The sequence below is a fragment of the Pogoniulus pusillus genome, chromosome 26 (genome assembly GCF_015220805.1).
Source record: "Pogoniulus pusillus isolate bPogPus1 chromosome 26, bPogPus1.pri, whole genome shotgun sequence".
Lineage (NCBI taxonomy): Eukaryota > Metazoa > Chordata > Aves > Piciformes > Lybiidae > Pogoniulus > Pogoniulus pusillus.
The window spans coordinates 19,533,974-19,549,960 of NC_087289.1; the positions used below are offsets into that span (position 1 = coordinate 19,533,974).

General features: G+C 48.8%; 1 protein-coding gene across 1 annotated transcript; it reads right to left on the reverse strand.

Moving 5' to 3' along the window:
- Positions 1 to 12,230: 12,230 nt before the first annotated feature.
- On the reverse strand, positions 12,231 to 14,609 carry LOC135186932 (uncharacterized). Its single transcript, XM_064165130.1, has 3 exons — positions 14,522 to 14,609; positions 12,746 to 12,979; positions 12,231 to 12,627 (listed from the first exon to the last, which is right to left on the reverse strand). Exons 1-3 carry the CDS (start codon positions 14,607 to 14,609, stop codon positions 12,335 to 12,337), a joined length of 615 nt encoding a protein of 204 aa, XP_064021200.1. The 3' UTR covers positions 12,231 to 12,334.
- Positions 14,610 to 15,987: the final 1,378 nt, after the last annotated feature.

Here is a 15,987-nt window from a genome sequence, read left to right on the forward strand (position 1 = left end):
AAGGCAGGTCTGAAGCCAGGCTGCTATGTCAGTATGTGGGCTGAAGTCCAGAACAACAGGGTTCATGGCCAAGCATAGCTGAGACCACTCCTGCCACATAACTCAGATAAGACTGAAGGCTCCAGGACGAGCTGAAGGAGCCTTCTGGGTCATGGGCTGGTTCGAGGCCTCAGGAGAAGCTCAGGCTAATTAGGGCCCATTAGTGCCCTCGGGCCTTGAGACAACAAGAGAGCAGTCCTGCTGTCTACAGGCTGGTAACTCCAGAGACCTCACTAACAGGCAAGAAGGGATCTAACAGGAAACTTCTGATGGGAGAATGGGGAGGTGTGGTGCTGATGCACAGTACCATGGCTGCAGTGAGACAGGGCTGTGTTGTGGCCCCACCAGGTCTCAGCAGTGAAAGCCTGGTTTCCCTAAAAACCAGCATGTGCAACAGCAAAGGCTTCTTCCTGAAGTGACTAGACATGGAGCCATCGCTGATGTCCTAGGAGACAAGACAAAGGAATAACAACATTTGAGAGCAACTGCAAAACCCAGATCAACTATTTCACTCTTTTACAATGCTATCAGTGATCCCACAATTAAGCAGGGCTTGGAGAAGCAACTACAAGTTTCAGCAGTTTTGCACTCCAATTCAAAACCGATACAGACTCTGTCTCTACATTTGCAGCCTGAAGTTTCAAGACAGCTTAGACTTTACTGTACTGGATTTCCTCAGCCCCCCTGGAAAACATTCCATATGCACATTGAATCTCTCCAGATTTTATTCTTGTTCCAAATCTGCAAGCACAAGTATAGCAACATTCCAGCCTCCTAATGCACACTTAGAGATGTGCTGAAATGTCAGTGCTAAACGGTACAAAAAAGTACTTTACCACGTTCCAGTTGATGTGCAGCACAGCAGAGAAGGCAGCGACTGCTTTACCATCTGTTGGTTTATTAGATCTGAACACTCTCCTCCTTTCATCTAGCAGCAGAGCTATTAACGCTGCAACAGCTTCTTCAGAGCTTGCAGCAGAGCTTGCTGTACATACGTACCTTGAGAAAAATCTCGTTCCTGTAGGACCCTGAACGTGACTCCCTCTACCCAAATGAGAGCTGCCAGAGCAGAAGGATTCTAGGACGGTGAAGCTAGGAGAGAGGAGTGGACAAGCAGGTAAACCCCTGCTGCCAAGAGGAAGTAGGGCTGAGGCTAGAAAGCTTCCTACCGCCGGAGCTATTGTCTCACAGCTTCCTCTGCCGCACAGCGAGGGAAGCCATCGATGACGCAGCTGATGGGAATGAACTCACCCAGCAGCAGCTGCAATGCTTTGCCAACCTGGCTGGAATTGGGTCTTGACAATTAGAACTGCTGAGTCATTGCAGTGAAGCACTGCAGGGTCATTCCCCAAGGCTGGTATTTTTTCTCATGCTGCTAAAAACAGCCCGTTGGCAATATTCCTCCTGCACGTTTGTATTAGCCACAAAACCCAGCTCAGCCTTCTGGGTAGGAATCAGAACATTTTTACATACTAAGAGTCTTCAAAATTAAAACAGCCTTTTTTTTTTTTTCCTGATAAATATGCATTTTCTCAAGGACTGGAGGACCAGGGAATCATTTTGTAACCGTTTCCTGGTCAGCTTGAATAATAAGGATATGGCCTCCAAGAAGTCAGCTGTGGCATGAACATTTTCTCATAGCATAAGATACAATCACAACCTTACTGTGCATCTTAAGCAATGTCGCTGATATATGCTGAACACTGTCCAAAGGAGAAGGAATCTGTTCAGATGGCAGCGTCCTGTTCAAATCCCAGACTCAGCATACAAGCAGCTCAGTTGAGAGCTTACATGTTCTTGCATCACCTCTGTTCCTGCCCTTGTGCAAGGCTTCTAAGCAGACAGTTGGAGCTTTCCACCAGTTAGGGACGTTGCCTACCTCCTCTGGGAGGATATGTAGCAAGGGAAATAGCCATCATGGGCCCCTGTGTGGTTAGCACACCTTGCTGATGTGTTTGCTCTTGCAAGGCTGTCAGGCATTCTCCAAACTGGCCTGCTGCTCCTTTCCCTTCCAAGATCATGGGTACAAATCCACTCTGAGCGCCAATCAGTTAGCTACAGCAGCTGTCAAAACCCTTAGGCTGAAAAAATTGTGAGGACAAATTTGTTTGGAATCAAACCAGAGCTTCACTGTGGGATAAGCACCAGGTTAAGCAGAAACACCTCCTGAGCATCCTTTAAACAAGTAGTCCTCAGTTCTCCTCCTCCACTGACAGGAAGCCTCTTGACTTCAGCGTATCACCTTACCCAAATACTCATGCATTTTCCTAATGTTGAAATCACAAACTGCCAGAGCAGCTAAAGAGTGGAACAAAATAAACTCACTGTGTGAGAAATAAAAGGTTAGTTTGTGTCTTTTCTGGATTTATTAGTAGTATTTCTTCCCTTTATCTAAGGCTCCTTGCTGAGCTGGAAAAAATTCCTTATTGCCCAATCTGTACTTAATCTGATGCTTCTTCCTTCAGATTTGTGTTATATTCTTTCTTTTTTTTTTTTTTAGTCAAGGCTCCTCTGTAAGAGCAAGTCCTCCGCTCTGTCCTAGCCAAAATATGTGTGATGAGTGGGTACTAACCTCTCCAGTACTCAAGGGGTGAGTCTCAAGTGATTTTTCTTCAGCAGAAGGTCTGTGATCCTACAAGTACTAACAAATTCTGCAATTCATGTCTCTCGTATTTTATGTACAAAATTTAAACTGCTCACAGCTGCATTTCTGGCTGTGATCTCTGTGGAGATGTCACTGACAATTTCGCTCCCAACAGAAGGAAATGTGTGATGTAAGCTGGGGCTTGCATGGCTCCTAGAGCACAGTTGCACTGCAGCCAAGCAGCCCCTTCTGCTGCTTGGAACGTGGCATTTCACCCAGCACACTGCAGTGCTGCCAGGCTGGAGATGTGGTGAGTGACTGCTCCAAACAACGGCTTGTCTCAGTGGGGTTGGGATCGTTAAACCAGGGGTGACCTGAAATGGAGCATAACAATAAATAATATTAGCACAAAGGGTCCTGAAACATTTTCCTCCGTATGTATGTGTTAAGCCTGGCTAACTTTTGCCATCTTCTGGAGGAAGGAAATAAAATTAGGATGCTCATTGCCATTTGTGCTTTATCTACTCTAGGCATTAAATAATCAGTTACAAGCCTTTTCTCTAGTCACTGAGAGAGAGCTATTGCAGGTATCCCCAAGAAAGCTCACTCAGTGATGATATCACACCCACTTCTGCTCCTGACTCGAGACTTCAAACTGAGGCTATGACTAACTTGCTATGGATATGGAACTTTTTTTCCCCTCTAGCAAACTAAAGTATATGATGCTGAACTCAGTATGAAATTGCCACTACGAGCCATTTTCATCACCATCCTCATCAGAAATACTCCCAGGGTGCACAAGGCATATTTGGGGTTTCATAGAATCATAGAATCAACCAGGTTGGAAGAGACCTCCAAGATCATCCAGTCCAACCTATCACCCAGCCCTATCCAATCAACCAGACCATGGCACTAAATGCCTCATCCAGTCTTCTCTTGAAGACCCCCAGGGATGGTGCCTCCACCACCTCCCTGGGCAGCCCATTCCAATGCCAATCACTCTCTCTGACAAACAGCTTCCTCCTAACATCCAGCCTATACCTACCCTGGCACAACTTGAGACTGTGTCCCCTTGTTCTATTGCTGGTTGCCTGGGAGAAGAGGCCACCCCCCACTTGGTTACAATGTCCCTTCAGGTAGTTGTAGACAGTAATAAGATCACCTCTGAGCCTCCTCTTCTCCAGGCTAAACAACCCCAGTTCGCTCAACCTCTTCTCATAGGATTTGTGCTCCAGGCCCCTCACCAGCTTCGTTGCCCTTCTCTGGACATGTTCCAGCACCTCAACATCTCTCTTGAATTGAGGGGCCCAGAACTGGACACAGCACTCAAGGGGTGGCCTGACCAGTGCTGAGTACAGGGGAAGAATAACCTCCCTTGTCCTGCTGGCCACACTGTTCCTGATGCAGGCCAGGATGCCATTGGCTCTCTTGGCCACCTGGGCACACTGCTGGCTCATCTTCAGCTTACTATCTATCAGTATCCCCAGGTCCCTTTCCTCCTGACTGCTCTCAGCCACTCAGTCCCCAGCCTATAGCGCTGCTTGGGGTTGTTGTGGCCAAAGTGCAGAACCCTGCACTTGGCCTTGTTAAATCTCATCCCCTTGGCCTCTGCCCACCCATCCAGCCTGGCCAGGTCCCTCTGCAGGGCTCTCCTACCTTCCAACAGATCCACACCTGCTCCTAGCTTGGTGTCATCTGCAAACTTACTGATGCTGGACTCAATGCCCTCGTCCAGATCATCAATAAAGATATTGAACAGGACTGGGCCCAGCACTGATCCCTGGGGAACACCACTGGTGACAGCTGCCAACTGGATGTGGCACCATTCACCACCACTCTCTGGGCTCTGCCATCCAGCCAGTTCTTGATCCAGCACAGAGTGAATCTGTCCAAACCGTGAGCTGCCAGCTTGGCTAGGAGCTTCTTGTGGCAGACAGTGTCAAAGGCTTTGCTGAAGTCCAAGTAGACTCCATCCACAGCCTGCCCCACATTCACCAGGCAGGTAACCTGATCATAAAAGGAGATCAGGTTGGTGAGGCAGGACCTGCCCTTCCTAAACCCATGCTGGCTGGGCCTGATCCCTTGGCTATCCTGTAGGTGCTTTGTGATGGCACCCAAGATGACCTGTTCCACGACCTTGCCTGGCACTGAGGTCAGGCTCACAGGTCTGTAGTTTTCTGGCTCCTCCTTACGACCCTTCTTGTGAATGGGTATCACATTGGCCAGCTTCCAGTCTTCAGGGACCTCTCCAGTGAGCCAGGACTGCTGATAAATGATGGAGAGTGGCTTGGCCAGCTCAGCTGCCAGCCCTCTTAGCACCCTAGGGTGGATCCCATCCGGTCCCATGGACTTGTGAGGATCCAAATGATGCAGCAGGTCCCTTACTGCTTCCTCATGGATTAGAGGGGGACTGTACTGGTTCCTGACTCCATCCACCCCTTCAGGAGTCCAGCTGTCCTGGAGACAACCTGTCCCACTAGTGAAGATTGAGGCAAAGAAGGTGTTAAGCACCTCTGCCTTTTCCTCATCCTTTGTCACTATGTTCCCCTCTCTGTCTAACAAGGACTGGAGGTTGTCCTTGGCCCTTCTCTTGCCATTCATGTATTTAAAGAAACACTTTTTATTTTCCTTGACAGCTGTGGCCAGCCTGAGCTCCAAGTGGGACAAGTTCTTCAGCATTGCAACCTGCTGAAAAGCACTGCTCAGTACCAGAGCAGTGGTGCATTTCCCCTCAACTGAAATAAAAGTCCCTCCACAGGAGAGCTGTGCTTTCTCCTGGACGGTGAACTCACTTCCTTCTGTTTTGTTTATAGCTGTATGGGAGGTTTTTCCTCTTCCATTCCCTTTTCCAAAAGCAATGAGACAATAAGACATTGTTAAGTGTTAAACGTCCTTGTTTCTGCTTCTTGTCTTCATAAAGGAACTGTTAGAATGATGAGAAATGAAATGGGGAAATGGTGAAGGAGAATGGCAAATTTAGCCCAGAACTGTATCTCCAACAGCAGAAAAGGCATTCAGAAATGGTCCAGCAATGTCTGGAAGCTATGTTATTCAGGTCATAATGTTTTGTGAACCTGAGAACCATGCCCAAACTAGACAGCCCTATACCCTAGAAAAGGTGATGTGAACAATTCCAGCTGCAGCAAGGCTGCTAAGAAAATACAGAGCTGCCATTTCTAACAGCACTAGGAAGTAAAGCACCTGTCACTGAACTCTAACTGTACCAATGGCTTTTGACTCCTTCAAAAAGTGCTGTCCCTGGATGGCAAACGTGGGAGGACCTGAGGATACTTTTGAGGAGGAAGCTCAAAGAAAACAAAAGAAAACAAATGTATGAAAGAAAAAAAAAAGAGTATGACCCTCCTCGCCCCAGACTTGGAATTGGTGCAAGGCCAGGAGCCAGCTGTATGGCTACATTCTCCCATCTAAACATCCAACAACAAATCAATCACTGCACAAGGCGAGGAGATTTTCCACTATCCACAACATCCTGGGTGTGCAGGATGTGAGAGCTGGACCTCAAACAAGAGAAGAATACATACAGGGACCGTGGACAACTTTGGGCTTAATCTTGTGGCTAAGAAGACCCAGAAAGTGTGCATTTGGTTGAATGAAACAAGTCAGCCCAGCACAGGCCCAGTTAGGTGGCAGGGAGATTGGGCAGCACACCTGCTCCAGAAGGCATCAAAAATTCCTTGGGATGCTCTGCTGTCTAGAGAGATGTGCATCACACCTAGAAACTCCATCTGTTGCTCCCTTCTCTTCAAGAGGGCCTTCCTAAACTCAGATGAATGATCACATCCAATCCATCTTTTCTTGACAAGTGTGGTATTCCTCACAGAGTAACAGAGCAGTTTACTGGGTGTGAGTATATATAGTCTTGGTCAAACATATGGAACTGATGGCCCCAGTAGTCTCCAAGTAAAGGGTAGAAGATGATGTTAGAATAAGAAAGGGCTTGTTTTAAAGGAGGCAGATAGGTTCTGATCAATGCTTAACATCGTTAAAGTACCAAACAGATCTAAATATCACTCAGTAGCTTTTCTAGCCAAAAAAAAAAGTTTGAAAAGTGATATTATTTTACCAGTGGCTTGCATATATAGCGACAGACAAGGCAAAAACAATACACAAGCCCCCAAACTAATTCAACAATAAAACATCTGACACTATTTGGATCAGCCAGTGAGAAATTAAATTGTGGCCATGAATATCAAAATATGGAAATGGCATTTGCAAACAGCAGCAATGTCGCAGCAGGCAGCCCCAAGGTCATGTCAGGTTGTCACTTCACCAGGGACAGCAGAATGAGGGGTGGGTAGAAACACCATTCCCAGTTCTGGGGAGGCAGGACAGGAGCAGGAATGTGAAACAGAAGGCCCTGGCTGGCAGCACAGCACGTAGGAAAGGCATTACGGGTGCTGGGCACACAGCAGTGCGAGACAAGAAGTGTGATTCTGGGAAGCAGTGTGAGATCCCCAGAAAGGCTGCATGCCCTCTGTAATTGTATTTGCAGAAGTGCATCTGTGTGTGTACATAACTGTCAAAGAAAGACACTCCCACACACTTTCAATACATAAGGAATAGGCTTTAGGTCTGCTCCATGATTTGTTCTCCTATGTGAAAGCTGCCAGATTACACAATAAAATGTCGTTATTTGCCCTGCTGCCTCATGTTCTTTAATCTTTCTTTCTTTCTTTCTTTCTTTCTTTCTTTCTTTCTTTCTTTCTTTCTTTCTTTCTTTCTTTCTTTCTTCCTCTCTTCCTTACTTTCTTCCTTCCTTCCTTACTTACCTACTTCCTTCCTTCCTTCCTTCGTTCCCTCCTTCCCTCCTTCCCTCCTTCCTTCCCTCCTTTCTTCCCTCCTTTCTTCCCTCCTTTCTTCCCTCCTTTCTTCCCTCCTTTCTTCCTTCCTTTCTTCCTTCCTTTCTTCCTTCCTTTCTTCCTTCCTTTCTTCCTTCCTTTCTTCCTTCCTTTCTTCCTTCCTTTCTTCCTTCCTTCCTTTCTTCCTTCCTTCCTTCCTTCCTTCCTTCCTTTCTTCCTTCCTTTCTTCCTTCCTTTCTTCCTTCCTTTCTTCCTTCCTTCCTTCCTTTCTTCCTTCCTTTCTTCCTTCCTTTCTTCCTTCCTTTCTTCCTTCCTTTCTTCCTTCCTTCCTTTCTTCCTTCCTTTCTTCCTTCCTTCCTTCCTTTCTTCCTTCCTTTCTTTCTTCCTTTCTTTCTTCCTTTCTTTCTTCCTTTCTTTCTTTCTTTCTTTCTTTCTTTCTTTCTTTCTTTCTTTCTTTCTTTCTTTCTTTCTTTCTTTCTTTCTCTCTTTCTTTCTCTCTTTCTTTCTCTCTTTCTTTCTCTCTTTCTTTCTCTCTTTCTTTCTCTTTCTTTCTCTTTCTTTCCCCCTCTTTTTCTCCTGGCTCTCCCTAACCCCCCTTATTAGCATTTTGTCTCTCCACTCATTCTCGCTCTTTTCCTGCCGCTTCTGCTCTTCTCTCTCATTCCCAGTCACTCATTTCTTTCATAGTGAATTAACTCTACCCCTGCTCTATGCATCCTGACAATCTGTCTGTTTTTAATTGCTGTAGTAAACTTCGATGGATATTTCAGAGAGCTGTGTACATTTAAACTGAGGACCTTTTCAAAGTCTTTGTAATTCAACTTGATTCCACGTATTTGATACAAGAGCCATATGTTCTTGTGGATCACGTATTGTTTCACACATGTGAATACTTAGAGAGCAGATATGTATTTGGGTATCAAGTGCTTTTGCTTTCTGACCCGCCAATTAATTTTGTGCTAGGTGATAGCACTGAGGCCTTGAAATGTGCAGACATTTTCTCTGCACTTCTAAGAATACTCTGTGACTGTAACAAATGAGTGCTTTCAGGGCTTTTTTTTGTCCCTTACATAAGTGAAAGTGTTCACAGGCAGCTCCCGATCAGGACTAACAGGATGGGAGAACTCAAGCAGCATCAAGACCACATTCATTCTCTGTCACCATCAGCCTTATTAGTGTCCCTTGGAAGATGCCACCAGTATTTCTAAGGTTTATTAAATCATCCCAACAAACTCCTTAGAAAGGATCAATTAATCCTGCATATCCTCAGAACATATCTAGTAGCCTTTACTCTAACAAAACTTTCCTGCACCATACCCTGGTGCTAAGTCTATAAAGAAAGGGAGAGTCTGTAAAGAGGGAGAAAATCATGATGAAGCTGGTAACACTAGGTAAGAATTGACATTTCTTTCGCAGCAGCTGAAGCACTGAACTGAATGTCAAAATCTTACCCTAGGTGCGGGTGTCCCCAGCACATCTTTGTATCAAATGTGCGCATCTCCAGGGAAAAGTGGACAGAGACCAGCATGGATCTCAACTGAGGGGAAAAGTTCTCACACTGATTCAATTAGGATAGTATATGTTGTAATATAGCTTCAAGGGATAACCGAAACTTTTGGAGAGTGCTGCCTTTTTTTTTTTTTTTAACTTTTCCCCCTCCTTTTTCTTTCCTTTGGCTGCTGCCACATGGAGCTCATTTCACATTTCAGCTACAATCTAAGTGATTCGGTTAAACAGTTCTCGCATTGTGTCAGATCCACTGGTGCTGAATCCATAGGCACACTCCTGCAATGTAGGCTGAGAATACAGCTGAGCAGAGAGCTTCACCTTTCCCAGCCTGCTCCTACCCCACTGGGTTTCAAGTGGATGAGCTTTCTTTCCAACTGCCAGCCAGAAAATACTAAGTGACTCTCAGAAAACAATCCATCTCACCCAGTTCACAGGGGGAAAGTGCAAAAGTTAAAATGTGACTTGCTCTGTACCACAGTGAAGCACAGGATAAAAAACAAGCCACTGTTAAACAAGTATGTCAATAGATGTAGAAATCCACATCAAACTTGATGAGGCTGCACCAGCTTTGTTACTACCATGTTGATTTGCACCAGTGAAGCAACAGACCTAGCAGCTTCTCCATGAGCAAGGCACCCTTCACTATGAGGTGGCCAACAGTTTGAAAACATCACAGAGATATTTTGACTGGGGGCTCTCAGAAGCTGAACCTGCTTCATAGGCTGCAGTATTGCAGCAGTGGCCCATGCCTGCTTGAACAGTAAACAAATTCAACAGCTATAAAGATAAACCACAAAAAGCAATTCACACTTCTGGAATACCAGATGAGAGGCAAGTGTGTTCCCCTCAGAAACAGCCAGCTCCCTGTTTTCCCATTAAGCTGTGAGTGCTCAAGCAGCTCACAGTTGAGCTCTATTCTAATCTTTGTCACTCAAAAGATGGGATATCTAAAGTGAAAACAACTCCAGAAAAAAAAAGGCCTACATATTTTGGTCACTGCAGAAAGCTGCCTCAGTTCAGTCCCTCCTTTGCAAGCTGCTGTCCTACCACCAGAGCTGTAATGTTTATACTGCAATTCTGAAAGGGTTTCACTGCGTAGAGCCCGGGCAGTTGAAAACTGGGGAGATCCAGGGCTGCTGCTCTTGTGTCATTGAGGAAGGCAACAATCCCACAGCTCACCCCTCAGCAAGCTCAGACAAGGGGAACACAAGGAGTCCCTGGCAGTCACTCTGCTGATGCAGAGATTGTGCTACCAAACCCAGCACAGAACCTAACTGGGGAAGGACCACCTTCAGGCCACAGCCAGGGAACCCACATCAGCACAGATAAAACCTGGACTTGCTTTTTACTGCAGTACTGATAGTTATCACTGTGCCTTGCAGTCCTCCCAAACCCATTGCACTTTTCTTCCTTTAGCAAATTCTGTTTCTCCAGTTCTTGTTCAAGTAAACGGCGACATGATCACCTAAAGAGTATTAAAATTCGTGCAGAATCTAACAAATTGTGAGCACCTTAAACTCTGCTACACTTCGTGAGTTTATTGCATAGGTTACCTAGTCAGCACCTATCCTGAGTCCATGCATTAATGAACGCTAGGGACATATGTAGGGAGCTTAACTCACACTCTTTTAGTCTTCCTTATTTCACATTTTGCAATCATAAATGAGAACATTTGCTCATGAACAATGGACCACACAGATATTTTGGGGGTCTGAGGATAAAAAACAAAGACTTAACACCAAAAATGTCAGCACGTGTCTATGGTTACGAGATCCTGGTTGCCAAAAGAGGATTTTTATTTAGTTAGTTAGTTAGTTTTTTAGTTTTGTCTTGTTTCCTGCATGAATTTGCAAGAAAATTTGGCTCTGAAGATTGTTGGACACCTAAGTCTACCACCGAGTGCTGCTCTGCACACCACGTCACTGGTGCTTGTGCAGGGCCACACTCCAAAACACAAGGGCTCAGAATGCCTTGTTATAAGAAGGGCATTTTCCTTACAGGACACATTAGTAGTTAAAAATAGGAAACTGGAGCAGCGGTATCAGACCGTTGCCGGGACGGAGTGCAGCAGCCTTGCAGTGTCACAGGAGAGAGCAGCGGCAGTGGTGAAAGCAGCAGTAGAAAGCAAAGAGTCAGCGAGAGAAATGGGAGAAAGGTTACTACAGCTGCGTTATTTACGCCCCAGGAATACTCCACGCTCCAGTCCCGCGATCTGGGAAACACCTCACGCCCACCCTGACTCTCCTGGGGATTTTCTGGACCATTCCCAGAGCATCTGGTCGGCGGCGAACGGGACCCGTTGCGGCTCTCCGCGCCGACAGGGCCCTCCGCAGCATGGGACACGGCGGGGTTGGCTCCCTCCGGTGGGGAGCCAGGCCGGGGCAGCAGCGAGCCGTGCCGGTGCGGGGCCGGTGCGGAGCCGGGAGGGGGCAGCGGAGGGCCGGGCCATGGCAGTCCCTGGAAGAGCTCGGGGAAGGAGATAAAGACAGAACGGGCGTCCCTCACTGGGCCAACTGCAACTACTTAAGACGTGTTCCTGCTTTAAACTCCAGAACGTGTAATGTGGAACATCAGAAGGCACACTGGTGAACTCTCAGCGTCTAATAGAAAACAGTCCAGAGTTCCACCAAATCTGTCACTTTTTAAATACAACATGAAATAGGACTAAGATAAAACAAAACAACAACGGGGGAGGGGGGTGGATTTTAGAATAACGCACTTTGATTCAGATACTGAAAAATTTTCCTCTAGGAATGGAAAAACTGATGGGGGGGGGAAGGCAAAAAAAAACGCCAGCCAAATCTTACTGTGCTTGTAGCAGCCTGGACAGACATTCCTCTCTATAATCCCCTCGCTCCCTTCCCGCTCCGGGAAGGGAAAAAACCCTCTAAGATGGCTCGTAGAGATTCTGGGACCTTAGGATGTTTAAACAAGTGGTTCCCATTTCTATTCCAGGGCAATTGGTGACTGTCCCAGACAACACTTGGCTGCTCTGGACTGAGCTGAACGGTAGTTTATCAGAAAAGGCAAATCAAGAGGCTTCCAAAGCAAGCTCACTGGTTTGAGGAAAGAGCAAAGGCGAGGACCGTTTCCTGCAACTCCAGCAGCCAGGGAAAGAGACGTGATCGATAATGTGTGTTTCAAAAGACCATACAAATTCTCCTCCTAATTTTTACAGTCTCCCGTTGTTTTGTTTATTTGTTTGGGATTCTGTTGCCTTTTTTTCTTGTTGATGTTGTTGTGTGGTTTGGTTTGGTTTGTTTGTTCGTGGGTGGTGGTTTATTTTTTGGGGGGTTCGTCTGTTTGTGGGGGTTTTCCTATTTTGTTTTATTAAAATATCCCCGTATCTCGGAGGCATCATAGGAAACAAAGAGGCAACCTGTCAGATCAGAAGACAGAGAAGCCGTCTCTGCCGTGCCCTGTCCGTCTCCAGCACGGCTGCTGCCCCGCTCTGTTTCTGCTGCTCACTGTCCACCATGCGAGCGCTCCCTTGGTAATCTTTGAGGCCAGGAACGAAAGAGCGAAGGGGATCCATCTCCGACGGTATTAGTGAGGGTGCCAGTGGCCGTTCTCGGTCGATATGTGTGACTCCCGCCTCGTTTGGGAATGATTCTGGAGGCAAACGGGTCTGACCGCGTACCACGCAGAGCGCGCCAGCTTCGCTGCGGGCACGGCCTGAAAAATGGTTGAAAACGAATCAAGGGAGAACTTCGTTTCCCCAAACCTCCATTCTCCGACACCTGCCTCTCCAAGAAACACTTCCCCATCTCACGCCGGCCCGGGATCTTTTTACCAGCCGGAGGGGTAGCGACGTGAACATTTGCCGAGGCGCTGCTGTGTCCCAAGCGCGTCGTTGCCTGTGCGAGCCGTTGCCGGCACCGGCTCCTGCTCCCTGTTGGGGCCGAAATCTCTCCCCGGCCAGCGGCTCGGGTGGCTGCTGCGGGGGCCGGCTGCCGGCAGCCTTTGTACGAGCTGCGTCCCAATGCCACAGTCGTAGTGGCTGATAAGCACCAAGAGATACCGCCTTCTAAAGCGAGGAGCAGAGGAAGCTCAGCACATCGACAACAACACGTGTCTGGTATTTTCTTTCTGAAAATCTTGTCAAAAGCAACACCTGCAAAAAGAGGAGTAGCGAACAACTCCTTTTTGTTTCTCTCCCGCTTTGATAACTTGGGACACTACGCTTCGTATTGTGCTCAGCTTCGCCATGCCCTGTATTGCTTGTTTGGGTTTTCACGGAACACAACGATTACAACAAAAACAATCAAACTTATCATTGGGGGGAAAAAGGGAAACAGGCGCCATATCATAAGCAACTGCTCTTTGTGCGAGGCCGGCTGTGCGCACACGAAGCCCGGGTGTTTGACCCGAAACAGTGGAAGCTGCCCCGCCTGCCTGGAAGTCACGGACCTTTTCCCCACACTCCTCCAGGGCCCATTTACCGAAGCCTGGCGGGTTTCCAGCTCCCCCTGTCCCAGCCAAGTACCAGGGTTCTCATCAGTTTACGGTGAAGTGTCCTGAGGCGGACCAGATCCTGGGTTGCTGCGCACTGAGCTGCTCCCGTGCCGGTATTCACCCCGTGAGTGGCTCGAAAGTAGCCGGTGTGAGGAAAGCGATATACCGTCAGTTACTTTGTAACGGTTCCGAATTAGCTATTCGTATGTTGTGAGAGGTACAGTCCCGTTGAAGGAAACGAGGAAGAGAAAAAAATTAAACGAAAGTGGGTGACCAATTAATCTGCCGTCGGAACGGTTGCATTTATAGGGACTTGCTGGGAAGTCAGAAGCCTCCTTCTGTGTCCGGAAGAGCTGCTCTCCCGGACAGGCTGCTGAGACAGATGAGTGACTGCTCCCGCCTGAGTCCTGCGAGGACACCGGGCTCGAGACCCCGGGACTTGAGGGCAGGGTGGGTGTCCCCCCTCACAAAGGCAGAGGAAAGAGAGTCACCCTCTCTCATGAGATTTCTCACAGTATTTTCTGCTGTGCAACTTGAAAGAGAGCCCCGGGCGGCTGGAAAGGTCCTGGCTGCGGAGAGAGAGCTGTCTCCTGTGGGGCGCAGTCCCGCCTCGGTGCACGCCGCCTGGCTCCGTGTGCTAGGGCAGAAATAAACACGAGGTTCTGTCGAAAGCCCAATTCTGCTTCAGGCAACATGTAACTGCTTTTGTATGAATTCCTACCAGCGCCCCAAATCCTGCAGCTGCTTCTTTGGCTAATAGCCCTCGTGTGGTTTCTAAACTTACAGAAAGAAAAAAGATGTCCATCTAAGTAAACTATAAGTGAAAACTCATTGATTACCTCCGCCTTCCTGTCTCTGATTTGATTAATCATTTGCCATCATGTTTTCCTAGACACTTCTGTGCTGGTTTCCCTCTGCCTGAATTCTCTAAGACTTTTCCAGAAGGGCGGCTGTGATGTTGAGACCAATATACTGTAAACAACCACAAGAAGCAGAGCTAATGTTTTCAATACAGCTCAAGGACTAAAATAAACTCATTGCGTTAGGCCAGCCGGAGCGATTGTTTTGCTGAGCGCTTCCCAGGCCCGCTGCTTAGCACATCCCCGAGGACTACCTGGGGCGGGCGGAGGTGCCTCGGAGGCCCCGGGCGGTGGAGCGGGCGGGCGCCGAACCCCATCGGGAGAAGACTCCAACCCCCGCATCCCTGCTGTGGGGCAGATGTTCTGCCGCCGCAGAGCAGAGCCGCGCCAAACCGCGGAGATGCCGCGTAGATCTGGGGATGAGCTCGCAGGATGGATGGAGAAGTGGAGTGGCAGGAACCACGGATTCGGGAACCCAGTCGGAGATGCGGCTCCATCCTTAGCTCCTGGCCTCCGAGATGTGCACAGGGCTGTGTAAAGGGTCTCAAGGCTCTCCGGTCTGGATATCCCGGCTCTGGCCATCGCCTCATGCAATGCCGAGCCTTTTAGTCCTCGCAGTAGTGTTTCCCTCTCTCCTATTACCTAAGCGCCGCGCCGATTGCCCGTGCCTGCCCGCCCGAAGCAGGCTTCCCTGCATCTGAGGCCGACCGGCCTCTCTTGCCAGCGGGCAGGACAGAATCCCGGAGCGGAGCCTCCAGGCGAAAGGGAAGACGGGAGCCAGGTCCCTGCCCGCCACTCGCTCCGTCGGGCCGCCCTCCAGGCAGCGCAGAGCCCGAGGCTCGGTCAGCCGGGGCCACGGGAGCTCGCCGCACTTACGACCGCCGGGGCATGTTTGACGGACAGCCGGGGAGAGCGGCCGGGAGCCGCGTCCATCACACACGCAGAGCGGAGATTTTTTAAGTAACAAATGTACTTTTTTATTTTTGAAACAAAAATATCGTTTTCGGCATAACAATAGCCGGATCTCGCTGAATGAAGCCTTTGCATATTTTCCTGTTTTAATTGGTTGTATAATAAACAGTACTGACCCCGCACTCTCTTTTCAATGAGTTCAGGGTGAAACGTGGACCATGGGACTGGAAATGACTTTTTCACCACTTAAAACACGGACAAGAATACCAGGAATCAGGCGGCATTAAACAGCCGCACCGGCCAGAGCGGGAGCTGGGTGCAAGGTGAGAGCCGTGTATGTATCTGCTCCCGGAGAACGTCTCGGCCCTGCCCGCAGATACTGGCACCGTCGCCCACCCGACTCGGGTACGACGAGAGCAGCCGGGGTGTTCTGGGGCGAGACAGCTCCCCCGCGTTCCCTCGGCATCCTGCAGCGAAGAGCAACACGGCCCGGCCAGGCTGGCGGGCTCGTCCAGCTCTGAGGGTTCTGGCACTCTTTCAGCCTAGGCACGGCTCGAGGGCTGCAAGAAGGACCGAAGAGGGTGAAAAACCTGCGGCCTCAAAACAGCCCCCCGTGCAAACTCTTCCCTTCCCGGGGGCAGGGGTAGCCCGCTCCCGCCCCGGCAGCGGCCAAGGCAGACTGCTTCCACGCCCGCTCCGCGCAGGGCGAAAACAGCCCTTGCTCTTCTGCTTTCATCTCTCGCCAGCGTTGCGTAAACCTGGAGCCGCTCGGTCAGGCCAGCGACGGCAACTCAGACGGGCCAGCGGC